This window comes from Anser brachyrhynchus (assembly GCF_964034855.1).
Source record: "Anser brachyrhynchus genome assembly, chromosome: 3".
Lineage (NCBI taxonomy): Eukaryota > Metazoa > Chordata > Aves > Anseriformes > Anatidae > Anser > Anser brachyrhynchus.
In genome coordinates this window covers 121056245-121071082 of record NC_137696.1, presented here as the reverse complement: position 1 = coordinate 121071082, position 14838 = coordinate 121056245, and the positions used below count along the sequence as shown (strand labels likewise).

Below are 14838 nucleotides of genomic sequence, written 5' to 3'. Positions count from 1 at the left end.
GTTAACCGAAGGTTAGATATTTAAGATTTCATTCCAGCTTTGTATTTTTGCTGCATCTGACTGCAGGTGGTGCCCTGCCAGGTTGGTATCAATGGCTGCTTCAAGCAATGAGGTGTGCTTCAGCCTCAGCCTGTGCTAAAAACAAGTTCTTTGCAGATGCACTTTCATGGTACCCAACTAAAGACACGAAAAAGGCCTGAAAACAATCAACTTATTTTTTCTATTGTGCTATTTAAGATGTCATAACAACCAGATCCAATCTTCACCTTCAAAAATAAAAAAATAAAAATTAAATAACATGTAATTTTAGTCCAGAACTTCTAAAACCTTGCTTACAACAGTAAAAAAAATGAGAGACCAAAAAATATTGCACAAAGATTGTCTTTCCTTGGGCTGCTAAGAACACGTTGCTATTCCTTAGACTAGTAGAAACATATCCATCTGTGAGTAATGTTGCATTGCAGGGTCATATAAGAACTACATTGGGTATCAAGAACCGCATGCCTTTCCTAAGGGTGAAATGAACAACAACAACAACAAAATTAGTAGAGAAACAGGTTATTTTCCCAGTTTTTGCATCTCTCCCACTCTGGAGCAGAGGAAGTGCTTATGGTCTCTGCTCTGGATTAATCAGAAGGTAGGGGAACCTGGAAGGCATTTGTCTTTGAGACATTATCCAGGCCTTTGGAATAATGATCCCAGAACAGATTTCAGGTCTATTGTTAGACATGGATTAAGGTTAATCATCCTTAATAATCCAGAAAATGTTAATCATCCCCTGAGGAAGGCCAGCTCTGGACCTCAGCACTACTTAAATCTGAGCTACAAAAGACAAGGAGACATAACGTTTTCTTTGGTGGCCTTCTGCAACAAAAAAAGTAGCAATCACTGAAGCATCTATGAACAACTCATCCCATAAAGCCTTGGATTGCCAATACTGTGTTTAAGGGCTGTTTTTTAAAGCTAGTTAACTATGACATCATAGGGACTTAAATGTTTGATATATTAGATTTGCTCCTAGTTAAGCCAGCTATAAGTCAAGATCCGCTACTTTTTTCTAGAAAATAGTTAATTTAACTTGTTTGAGCAATGACAGTAATTAATATTTTATTAATACTTCCACCACCCTACCAAAAAAAGAAAAAACAACAACACAGATGAGCATGTTCGTGTGTACGCATGCATTGCATATATGCATTCATATCTGTGTGAGTGTACACATGTGCAAAGCTAGCTATTAATCTCATTCCTGAGCATATAGATATATTATCTTTATAAATGTAACCATATATATCTAAGTATAAATTGCATACATAGAAACACGTAGTATACATGTGCATGCAAATAACAATTTGGGAGCTGGTATGGGCCAGAGCCCATCCAACAGGCAGTTTAGGTGTGACCATGCTGTTAATGTCAATGCTCAGGTTAATGGCATTGATGTAGCTGGTGGCCTCCAGGAATAAGCCCCACCATTGCTTATCCCTGCCCACAAAGCTGTTGGGGTTCTCAAAGCCAAGTGATGGCTAAGATGTATGAAAAGCAACCCTACAAAGAGAGAGTACAACTAAAGAATACCATTGCCCATGGTATGTGTGAGCCAGCTTTTGTAAAGCTGCATTAGGTTCTGCTGTGATTACATTTAAAAAAAAAAAAAAAAAAAAGTTTATGAAATTAGAAGAGTTCCTAACTAACTTGAGTTCAGAAAATCTGCCTTGGACTACAGACATATAGGCTTCTATTTATTTAAGAAACATTTAAAAAGAAACTTAATTGCAGGTTAAATGGGAAGAATATTTATGATACTGGGGAAGGGGGAGATGATAACTCATCATTCAAAATCAATATAATTAAAAGTGGGAGAAATAAGGATAAAAAATGCTGACTAAAAATAAGGTGTAAATTTTATACTGTCACTAATCATTAACATGATTTATTCAGGCACAAAGTACTGTTTTTAAAGACCTTAAAATTAAAGTCTTTTTAACCATGTGAGAAGCCATGGATGGAGGAAGAATCACAGCATCAAGGCTAAAACTGGAGTTATATGTTTGATCAGAGGAGATTCCCGTCACAGTGTCCACCAGTCATAAACCTAAGCCATAATAAATCTTTTATCCACAGGTATGTCATCTGTGGATATGTCTTCCCCACCATTTTTCTTTGTCTTTTAACTGAAAAAGAACAGCATTCTCTCTCACTCCTTCCTCCTATTTGCAATATTTCCTTTTCACCATTTTCATTTCCTTTCAAACCAAGTTTGACACTTACTGCTTTAACATTAATGTTGCTTTTGGCCTGCTCTCCTTTCCTAGTGTCTAGCCCTGTTAGAAGAGGGGCTGCAACCCTTGGTACTGAGTGCAGCAATGAGACTGCTGGAGAGATCTTGCATGCTTTCCTCTTCCCCTGCAGAGCCTACAGACGAGAGTTAGCGAGACAAGCGAGATTTTTGGACCCCAAGTCTGCCACAACACACAAAGAGAACCTATTAAGGACCCAGTTCAGCAAGCCACAGCACCCTGTGCCATTTTGTTTGTCCCATTAGAAGGTAGTTTGTCTAGTAAAGAAAGGGGATGGAAGGTGCTTCCTGGGAGGTAGCAGCTTTGCAGAAAACACATGTAAGAGCGGTACATTAATGAAATGGGCTATGAACACCTCTCTGAAATGTTTTTTTCTTTTTTTAAATTATTATTTTATTATTATTTTTTATCTCCACACATTGGTTATTCAGCCACATCTAAGGCAAAAATTAAGCCCCAGCCATGCACATCACTTGCTCCTATTGCTTGTTTAACACAATTGCTACCAAAAGACTCCTGCGCTTCCCGTCTTTTGGATAGCAATGGCATCACTGCTAAACTCAGACAACACTAACCATATTTAAGGAATCACTGGTCTTTCTCATTAGGATCCTATAGGATTTGGTTTTCCAGAACTGCAGCCTCTCCAAAGCCACGTTAAAAATAGGCTTGGTAATACTTTTCACATTTGTAGGCTGTCACAAACAGTTAGCAGGGAAGAAGTCATTCAAATGCACATGACTTTGTAATTAAGGCACCTAACTCTTATAAAACCCATTTTTCACAGAAGCAGTGACTTTTAATAAAGTGCAGTGGAGCTGTGGGGGATTCTGTGGTTTCTGTGTGCAGGCCTTGTGCGAACATTTCGACCCTCAGCCCTGACCACAGAGACCACAGTCATCAGGAGAATATTTATTTCCACTCCAGCACTTGTCTGGTCTGGTGGACCAGCCCCTGAGCAAGGGGCTGTGCGGCCAAGGGCATGGGCCCTTGCAGGAAGCTAATGACAGCAGCTCCCCTTTGCTGGGCCTCAGTTTCTCCATCTATAGAATTGGGATGATGACTTCTTCCTTAGGAAACTGTCTTGAGATCTGGGGATGAACCAAGCAAGATGTTATTATTTTTTCAGATGGGGTCACTGAGGAACGCAGAGGTGATGGTAATACTGGTGAACATGGAGGGAGACTTGGAAATGAAGAAGTCCATGAGTCCTGATTCCCATTCCCATGTGTTCTCTGTGGGATGAAGCTCCTTTCAGTCAAGGCCTCATGAGGAATACGATGCAGGCAATTAAAACCTGGAAATTAAACTGATGAATCTCTTATCCAGACCAGTAGGAGGATCCCATGGAAACACTCTGTGCACGTAGTAACAACACACTCAAAGCCAAAAACAAACAAACCAAACCAAACCAAACCAAAAACAAAACAAAACAAAAAGATAAAATTAAAAAGCCATTAGATAATCACTAGAAATTAATTGAACTTCACTATTCATTCCATTTCACCTGCTGAACTAAGTCAGGGAAAATATCTGATTATCAGGGTGATGATAACACTTAATTCATGCTGCAGATTAGAACAGCAAAGGATGAAACTATTCCTTACTGGCATTCGTCAACCGGTCACAGGACCAGCAGTAGTGGTGTGAACACACTACCTGGTAAGCTTGGGATTTTGGAGTTTTTTTTACTCACTTCTTGCTTGTGACACCTATCTAGCTGCGGGTCAGGGTGCCCTTCACCAGGGCTCTGGTACCTTCGTGCTTCTGCTGCCTGGTTCACCCACAGGTCAAATAATCCCCTCATTTAACTGATCCTTTCTCTGCTCTTGCGTAGGCAGAGTGTAGACTTTTGATAGCCATTTGAACTCTTGCCGTGGGATCTCTGTGACAGGTAACAAGGTTTATAGTGAAGGAAAAAGCAATAGATTCATCACCGGCACTTGCAGGCTTCTGACACTGTCTCATATTCACTTTCCTAATCAGGTGAGGGAAACATGGGGCTAGATAAAACTGCTGGAGGCAGGGGACAAGGATTTAGATATATGTGCCCAGAGAACAGTTATCAATGGTTCATTGTCAAAACAGGAAGAGGTGCTGGAAATCCAGAAAACACGACTTGGGAGGACAGATTGATCAAGTTACATTTATTAGCCAAAAGAGAGAGTCTTGATGGGATAACAGCCCCTGAGCACAGAAAAGACTGTTACAAAGTGCATTGGTATGATCTGTCCTCACTGGTATGACAAGAGGTGTGTTTACTTTGCTACAAATAAAAATTCAAACCAGATAAAGAAAAAATTTATGAGGGTCAAGAACATCACTAGATTCAAGACAGGGAAATCTGCATCCTTGGGGGTCTTTAAACACAGGCTGGATAAACTCCTGCTAGGAAAAACAGGTCTAATGGGCCCTGCTTAAGGTGGGAAACCGCAATAAGCTTTCTTGTGTGCGCTTGAATGATGTTCTGAAGCTTGATGTGCTCCTGGCTGGGCTTTGGGCATCCAAATCTCATGGTTATTGGCTGTTGGCAGCTCACTGCACCATACATAACGTGCAGAGATACCCCTCCTTCAAGATGCCTAAAATCCTCTGAACTGCTATAGGCAAGACTGGGGCAAGATTGTGGTTGTGCAATGGAAAAACATGGGCAGATGGAAAAAATATAGCAGTTAAGCCAAGTGTACAAGATTGAGTCATGTGAAGCCCTGACTCTCTTCATTGTGCTTTGCCCAAAGCCATCTCAAACCTGCTCTGGAGCAAGGAATTATATCAGAACTGTGTGGGCACCAGGTATGAAGTACTGGAACACCTCATAGAATGGTTAGGGTTGGAAGGGACCTTAAAGATCACGGAGTTTGAACCCCCTGCCATGGGCAGGGACACCTCCCACCAGCTGCCTCCAGCCCCATCCAGCCTGGCCTTGGGCACTGCCAGGGATGGGGCACCCACAGCTCCTCGGGGCAGGCTGCACCAGGGCCTCACCACCCTCTGAGTGACAAATTTCTCCCTCATGTCTGATCTAAACCTCCCCTCTCTGAGTTTAAAGCCGCCCCCCCTTGTCCTGTCCCTACCCCTGACACAGAGTCCCTCCCCAGCCCTCCTGCAGCCCCTCAGGCCCGGGCAGGCCGCTGGGAGGTCTCCCCGGAGCCTTCTCCTCCCCAGGCCCAACACCCCCAGCTCCCTCAGCCTGGCTCCAGGGCAGAGGGGCTCCAGCCTCTGGCCCATCTCATCGCACGGTGTCAGATATTGTAACTCAGCTGATGCTGACACAGCATTCCTGACCCTCTGCCTTCAGCATTCAGAAGATAAGCTGTTGAGGATTTTCCAGAAAGAAATAATTTGAAATTTGTTGAGCTGCATCAGGAAATGCTGGGTCCTCGTCTGGGACTGAGCATAAAGCTCAGCAAAGGTGACAGCACTGTAGAGTGGAAAAGCAAAATGGTAGAATCTCCCAAAAAATCTAGTAGGTGGAAGGAAGCACTGAGGTGGTTTGGGGACTCACAGCAAGGGCATTACATGGAGGATCTTGGGGATTTAGGAGTCCTCTGGGACAGACTGAATTCAGTCCTTTGCACACACACAAACCAGACACGCCGCTGAGACTGAGTCTGGTGCTGAGTTAAACGTGCGACCTGGGCTCCTGGACCTTGCACTGGGAAAAGGGAGTCCAGTCAGGAGGAATATGAGCCCCTGAGTGCTCATCCCTGCTGGGATCAGCGTTTGTACTTGCTGGGATATGTGCTGCTTTGGGATAAATCCAAGGGAACCCAGTAAGAGCTCACCCAGTCTGTCATTTACTATAGTGTTCAACAGATTTTGGCCCAGATCCTAGTCCTTTTAGAGTCATGTAGTCCACTAAATAGTGATTTCACTACAAAACAGAACTATCAGTTACTGAATCCATACATCACATAATAGGTGGAATTCACTCTAAAATAAAAACGCAGTCTAAAATAGATTTAAGTACAAAATACACCCCAAAATGTACTTTCTCTGGTCTCTGCTCCAGTGACTGTATGGTAGTAGCAGATATGTTTGGGGAAGGTGCTTTGCAGGGATTAACGGCCAGGTGGGGGTTAATGGGCCACAGCTGCACTACGATCCCCAACTCCACCCCAAATTAATGATCTTCTGAGGACATATCCTTAAATTAGAGGAAATGACAGGTTTAAATTGGCATGTGCCACACACAGAGCAGTGGCAAGCCCCACAGTTAGTATAATTTTTAATATGGCCATAGAAAACACCTTTTTATACTAATAGAATAAATCATGTTCTCAACACCTGGAGTTTACACTAGCCAATCTGTAATAACGTATTAATGCATAGCAGTTGCACATCCTGTTACAGAGCAGCCATAAAATGGCGAGGGACCCAAGGGTAAGGGTATTAGCTCTAGCTAGCAAGACTCACTGGAGGTTGTAGATCACCACTCTCCAGCAGCGCAGCTAAATGCCTTCAGTATCAGACAACAGAGCAGTTGCTTATTTCCCTTCCTCTGTGTCCATGAGCTTTTCTTCTTCTTCTTTCCCGATCATGTAAGACCTCAGTTCAGGGAAACATTCCTATTTACAGTCTTCCTTTGAGCTTTAACAGTGCTGAAATCATGGCTAATTAAACAAAATATCGGGCCAGCCTCATGTTGGATGGATGACAGAGGCTGCCCCATCCCTCAGGGGCACAACATGTTTCTGGTCCTTGTAGGTGCACTGAGGGTGGCAGGGCAGCATATGCTCATATCTGCAGCTAAGGGTGAATCTGAGTGGGGTTCAAGGAGAAATGGGTGTTTGTTAATACCTTGCTCAGGAAAACAGATTACTTTCTTCCTCTCAAAGGTATAGTTTCAAGCTGCCAATGTCGTCAGGCAGACCTCAGTAAGTTGGCTGCATGCAGGTCCCATTTCCAAGCCGTGCCCTGAAAGCAGGAGAGCTGCTTTCTTCCTTTCTTACCTGGAAACCTGAAGGTCTGATTTCAGCCATGAAACTAGTGATTTTAATGGGGAGGTTGTTGTAGATTTGCAAATAAGCATCAGTCAAGAAAACTCAAATCCTATTTTAAATGTGGAACCTTGACTGTTCAGCAGCAAGTCACACTCATGGAGAGATGAAATCGGGACCTGTTTTCACAACCATGGAGGTTTTACACGAGACCACACTTTTTTTTTTTCTTTTCGTTTTTTTTTTTTTTTCTTTTCATTTGTGTATAATATAAGAATTGTGTCCAAACTGCAGAGGGAACTCTGAGCCAGTAACTGCTTTTATCAGGATTCAGTGTCTTCCTGAAGCACTGGAATAGTTGGGGTTTCCAAATCAGAAGAAATAAACATGGCACTTGATGAAGCAGCTGCTCAGCTGCATTCATCCCCATCTGTGTAAGAATGACAACAGGTTTTGCAAAGCTGTGTGAGACTTGGGCACGGTCTGCTTTTCAGTCCCAGAGCTATTGCAGCTTCCACACTGACATCTCTTCATTTGACTTTTGGGGTCAATGGGCTTGTCATTATTATCATTATTATTTTAGAAAGACTGGATTCACAGATTTGTTTTAATGAATTGAGGCTCTGAGAGGTCTGGATTGGAGCCCATGTCTCCAGAAGCTAATTTCAGTGCCTTCACCTTCAGTGGGGAGAAAAAATTAATTCGCTTTTCTTAAAAAGAAATTAAAAAATCATTAGATATGCCAAACATTATATGATGTGAAATCAATATAATACCAAATGGAGCAGCAGGCAGCTAGGAAAAAAAAATCCCTCATTTCTAGACTTGGAGTGATATCACCAATGATGCTTTTTACATGGAAGTAAACAGGAAAAGCTGAGTTGGCTGAAAGTCTGTAAGAAACAGGGCGGGAGAAGTCTGTGTTTACTAAATGAAAAGGCCAGACAAAGGCAGTACAGAACTGAATGTTATTTTCAACATTCCCAAAGGGGGTTGAGACAGGAGAGAGAGTAAAGACACAACAACACTTAAAAAAGACTCTCAGAAAATACTTATTAGTGTTTCTTTCTGAATGGCTTTAGACTGGTCCCCTCTGTCTGCACAAGGCAAGAAGAGAAAGCACAACTGGGTCATGGGCATTGCTGCAGTTCAGAGCTTTGACAGTTTTTGTCTTTTTTCTTATCTCTATACCAAACCTTTATCCATTCTGAGAACACTCTGATACATCCCTGAAGATAAACTTCTGAAGACCTATACTTACATGTAGTCTTCACAACTTGATAGCGTGAGTCCTCCTGAAACCTATTAGGATTACACTCTTAATAGCTATATACCTTGTCAGTGAATTCGGATGAAACATTCAGTCTAGAGCTACACAAAGAGGCAGATTTATTGGTTATCAGGGACCCAGTTCTGCAACCAAGATTGAGATGAAGCCATGGATAACACAATGGTCAGTGGAGCATGAGCATCAGAGTCCCTTCCGGTATCCATGAAAAACTTAAAATATACAAAAACGAGCCAGTCTAGTGCTTCTGAGCAGAACTTGTGCCTTTTACATTCCTATAACCGTTTTGACCAGAGTTTTCACGCATCACTTTATCTGCTGTCAAATCAAAACAGGGAGTGCAAAATAGAGTTCTTCTTGCTGCTTCTTATGCAGAACTGTTGTCCCAAACAGCACAGAACCAGGTGCCTCTTCCCAAATAGGAAGTATCACAAAACGTAGCCTCAGATTGCATTTCACAGCTCCCACTCGACAAGGAAGTTTTGGTACCACGAGAACGAGACACTGACCTGGGTTAGTGGAAAACCCACAATCCCACCAACTCCAAGCAAATTCCTACATCCTGCACCTGCAGTTACTGATCTGGGAAGTCCTCAGTTGGGGTTCACTCCTCTTTCCACCTAAGCCCCAAGAGCTGCTGCTTAATTTCATGGAAACAAGGCACTAATGTGAGCACTTTTTTGATGTAAGTTTGTATTGCTTCAGGATTCAAAACACACAAGATGATTTTAACTTCTTTCCCTATGCATTGCATGCAAATTGAGGGACTATCTCTGACCTTCCTAGGAAAGTTTAATAGTAATGTTTTTAGTATCCATAAATTGTTGGGTGTCACTTGCTAGTAAAAAGTTGGATAGGAAAAACAGGGGGAAATAGCCTATCCATATGAAAACAATAATCATGTAATATTTATTGTCTGGGATTGAAATGTTTCAAATATTCAAAGCAATAAAACGTCAGGAAAAGCTAGACTTCCTGATGTAAAAAGGCCATAAATTTCTTCCTTCATAAGACACAAGGAGGGGGGAAAAATCAATGTGATATTTTACAAGAAAGAAAGAGAGAGAGAGAGAGAGACAGAGAGAGAAAGAGAGAGAAAGAGAGAGAGAAAGAGAGAAAGAAAGAGAGAGAGAAAGAGAGAGAGAAAGAAAGAGAGAAAGAAAGAGAGAAAGAAAGAGAGAAAGAGAGAAAGAAAGAAAGAAAGAAAGAAAGAAAGAAAGAAAGAAAGAAAGAAAGAAAGAAAGAAAGAAAGAAAGAAAGAAAGAAAGAAAGAAAGAAAGAAAGAAAGAAAAGAAAGAGAAAGAGAAAGAAAGAGAAAGAAAGAGAAAGAAAGAAAGAAAACCCAACCCTTAAATCTAAGTTAAAGCAGTAGAGAGCCCCCAGAGGGCACAATCCACTCACCTTTGGGAGTCTGAAGGAAGGAAATGGCAGCCAAGAGCACAACTCATATATAATAAAGTATAAGAAAATTTCAAACACAATTTCAGTGAGCAGCGAGGTATCTCTGCAGTGTTCAACTCTGACAACACCCTTCAACATTCAAGTGCTATAAAAATACCTGCTGTTGCCCTGAGTGCATAAACTGGGGACTTATTCCCAGCCCGATGGGATCTCTCCCTCTCAAGTAACATTTTATTGGACTTTTAAAAATAAATAAATAAAACATACTTGCAGATTCAAAAATGCCCTTTTCATACAGGTCAGAAATGATTTTTCTAAAATGTTGTGTGGCTTCATGATCTCTTAAAGATCCAACATTGTTACACTAAACATTGGGCAAGAGAACAATGAGTAACAAAGGCAGAAAAGAAATCAAAATTTACAATCAAATTACTTTCATAAAGTAAAAATATTTATCTTTACAAGGATAAATCTACTTTCATTGCAGAAAGAGGGACATACCAAAGCAGGGTCAAGTTTGGTTTTAGACTGGTAAAACCAGAGCTGGTTTTGGAATTCAGCCTTCTCGAAAAAACATGAATATATATGTATATATTCATATATATTTAATGTATAAGCATATAAATGAACACATTTTCTATGCCTCTCCCGCTCACCTATGAATAAAGTTTTAATAACATTCTCTTTAAGTACTGCATTAATTTTGCACTGCCTGTAGGACCACCAAAGAAACCTGCTAAGATGCAAAATCCCTTCAGAGCGTGCGCCATAAATACATACCAAAGTGCAAATAAAACAAGCCTCAACAAAATAAAAATGAATTGAGCATCATCCAGAAGCCCAACTTCAACACCATTAAAAATAAATAAATAAAAAAAAATAAAAAAGCATAAAAACTTGCAATGGCAAAAACTGGGAAGGTTTGGACTTTGGCCAAAAAATTCAAAAGTTTGGCTGCTTATTCCTTCTATTTTTTTTTTTTTTTTTTTCATTACCATAACGTTTGGGAAGACTGTAACTTGCGAGCAGGGCTGCACCTTCTACCATAGTCAATAGCCAAGTCTTTACTTCTCGTTGCGTTTGACAGCAGCGTATGTTTGATTCCCAAGCCCATCCAAACACACCAAGATACAGTCTTCTGCTTCACAGACACCTGCCCAAAGAGGTTTAGTTGGAGCACAGAGACTAACAGGTACTGAAACTCCAGAGTCCTGATGGAATAATCTTTGTACTTCTCCCATCAACCCAAGCGTGGCTGGAGCTTTGGCCATTTTCTGGGTGATCCGTAGTATGGACAATATTCACACACCTCTTCTGGGCACCTCTACTGAGCAATGCAGACTAGTTTACACAGCTACACCTGTTGGGCTACCATGAATAAAGTAACCGACTCGGACTGCTCCAAAATACCCTTAAAATGTGGTAGGTTCTTAACCCACTTCTCAGAAACAACAGCTGCAGAAAGACAGACAGCTGTTTGCACCCCTACTGACTCTGAAACCTGACCGCACATTATTCTTAACTATTTCACTGCCAAACAAACACACGAGGACTGAAGTTCCAATCACCAAAGTGCATAAATAATCATTAAGTAACTGTCAAACAAGGAAAAAAAAAAAAAGAATTTTCTAAAGTGGTATTTGGCTGAGTCTGGTCAGACCAAGGTTATTTCATTTTACCATACCTTGGAATATACAGCACTGCAGTTCCTGATCTTCCAGTGGAAGAATCTGTCATGATTTTCCTCTTGGGCTTGCGCCTAATTTGCACAGCGAGGAGACAAGTGGGATGCACATGAGTTTGAGGAAGACCTCCAGGCTGACCTCAGCTGCTAGTTGTACAAGCTCAGGACCTACAGAATATCAATTTTGCCACCATCCCAAAGAATAAGAGAGTAAGAGCAGCCCCTTCCGTGGAGAAGTTGATTTTCAAAGACACCTTTTCCAGGTGCTAAAAGCACCCTTTAGTAATAAAATTGCTTGAATTTGTGTTCTGTCTACACCAAATTCTGCTGAACGGTGAAAATTTAGGACTAGCAAATTGTAGCTAACATTCCAAAAGAGGAACATCAATTCTTTTATAATAAAGCAAGGCAGGGGTAACATGGGGAACACTAGACAGATCACATCTGATTTATTGAAATGATTTACTTGAAGCTGCTGCAGAATTTGTGCACACACAGCAGATGCCCAGAGATCTGAGCAAAGGAGTTTGGGAAAAGAAGCTCACCTGGAACCTCGCTCCTATAAAAGTCGTCTTTCTCCTTCTGCAGCGATGTTGCAGATTTGTTTTCACCTAGGCTTGACACACAGTTGCTGCCATTTCATTTGCAGATCTGAAGAAATCATGTCAGTACAAGAAGTACAAGAAATGCAATAGGTTGTTGGTTTTTTTTTTTTTGGTTAATATTAATTAAATAGTTATGGAAATTAGAGTTAAACAGAACCAGTTTGAGCCAACTTGCTTTATTGACTCTGCCTATCTGGAGCCTGCTATGGCTTCAGGTACCTCACACCTTCTTTCCTTCCAGGTGTAGATCAGCCACCACACTTCAGCTGTGCTTTATTATATTCAGATCCAGTTCATTTATTAAAATGTAATGCTCTGCTTTATCTGTGTGAACGCCCACCACAGCTGCTGCCCAAGTTAAAAGAGGGCATTCACATTTCCTAATTGCGTTTCTCCTATTATTTCTTGCAGCTCTCATACACTAAACAAAGGGAGGCTGGTGAGAGATCAAGAGCACCCTGGCGAGGCTCAGGTAGGATTTTTCAATGAGCACCTCCCTCACGGTGATTCCTGATGCAGAAATCCAGCATTGTATGAAGGGAAAGTGTCCATAGTCCATGTTTTGTTGGAAACGTGATGTTTATGTTTCTGCACTAGGCCATTAGGTGGCTGTGGCACGTTTCAGCAGGAAGGATTTTAAGTGTTAAGTCCTGTATTGGGTCCAAGTGGACTGAATGCGTTCTTCCTCCCCAAATTCCTCTTGTAGGTCCAGTTGGACACCATTTTTTGCCAATTTCTGTCCTAACCTGCACAAATGGGTCACGTGCTTTCTGACATACGTATCATTTTCACTGGAGGGGAAAGATGACTGAAAGCTGAGAGCATCAGCATAGGTTTGGGAAATCCAGGTTTTCCGAACCACCCCAGGTTTCCCAGTGCAGGCCCAGTCATTTAGCCCTTCCATGCCTCAGAAGAGATGGAGATAACAGCACACTACTATCTCCAAGTGGTAGTGCAGGCATAAATACATGGAAGATTGTGGGGCACACTGATATTACAGCAATCAAAGTCATGGTAGTTCCAAAGACTGACAGCTCACATCTTCACAGAATCAGTAAGAAAATCTGCAAAGCATCTGGATGAAGACTACTCCAGAAAGACACGGATATTTGTATAAGACTCTTGTGCCAATATTTCTGTCTGATAGGAATTAAGACGGATTATCAATCACAAATATAGAAGAGAGTTATAAAATGTAAAATGAAACTGTGTTATTATAATTTTAGTTCTTGATTTTCCCTATTTATCTTTCCAGTTCTCTTCCACTACTAATCTATCTTGTTTAGGAAAAGTAGTATATAAGTATAGTGGAGCTTGATTACTGAGAATGGCTATTAATGTAGTGTCTCAGAGTGCTCTCTAGACAGTTAAAAGGCTTTTAACAATAAAGTATGAAGGTTTCCTTCAAATTTGCAGTCATCTGCCTTTTAAAAGTTTGTTTCAGTTGCCAACATTTCAGTGATTTATGGAAGCTAAAGTATCTGATTGTAGTCTCCCCACAATAGACGAGAGCTGTTTTTTCTTATTATTTTTAAAGGCAACATCATTATCTTAAGCAGGGGGGCGAAAAAAAAAGCAAAGAGCTACATTAGAAGATACAGCTTTCAAAATAATTTTGTAAGGCATCTGGCCTTATTTAAACCATCAAATTTACATTCAATTCCTTCAGGGATGGCTCTGTTGCTTTGCGCTGGCTCTGTGCCCTCCGAATAAAGCCCTGGATTTAATGCATGCCACCGCGTTTCCCTGGCTGTTCTGCTGCTCTGCATAGATATATTGTGGAGGTATAAAAAGGCGAACCTTGGACAAGATGATTCACTTTTAGGCAAATAATAAAAAAAAAAACAACCTGTAATAGTGTAAGTTTCAACTAGTGGTTAGACTTGTGACAAATGTCACTATCTATTTATTCTTAAATTATTAGTGGAAGTGTTTATGTTCTATGAAACATTCTGTATAAGCTAGACAGGAAGCTATAAAATATTTTACGAGATCTGCACACGGCCGATGGCCGAATGTTAGTATAACACTAAGGTTCATCTAAATTCAAGAAGTGTCAGGAAATGCTTATTTCTTTTTCCAGCAAGATCTTCCCTTGACAAAGAGAAGTGCCCTCTGAAAACACAGGGAGGCAGAATTCAGTAAGGTCCTGAGCATCTCTGGGGAAATATGGGGCCCTGCCAGCTTCTCCCCATTTCAAGACAATGGCAAGATCCTCTCAGATGGCTGTATTTGCTCAGAATGAGGCCTGAGCAAGGTCAGGCAGTATGGGAAATGAGATGAACCCCAACTCAAAAATCAGGTCGTGCTTCAGTACCCTCACCCCTGGTGACCTCCAGCTGAATTAGTACCCCTTGTTTGCAGATCAATGGGTGAAGAAACTGGAAAATAAGGTAATATAACCCCACGGCCAGGTAGACATGGAGGTGCGAGCCAAACTCTAGTGCAGTCTCATTCCTGCTGAAATTGGTTGTGTTTTCTCCACCGGGTAACCGATAACACACCAAGCCATCGACACAACCTGATCCAGCAATTACAAACCCACAGGAACAATCAAAATTATTTGCAAGCTGAAATTACACAAGCACAAAGCCATTCAGGCACAGCCATTACCACCACC

At 41.3% G+C, this 14838-nt stretch overlaps 1 protein-coding gene across 1 annotated transcript in view; it reads left to right on the top strand.

Annotated features, from left to right (window-relative positions):
- LOC308193140 (uncharacterized protein) overlaps window positions 1–14838 on the top strand; it is a 70716-nt gene that overhangs the window by 33111 nt on the left and 22767 nt on the right. Inside the window, exon 2 of the mRNA XM_080587426.1 lies at window positions 12630–12690. Coding sequence (XP_080443552.1) covers window positions 12630–12690 — 61 coding nt within the window. The remainder of the gene's footprint in view (window positions 1–12629; window positions 12691–14838) is intronic.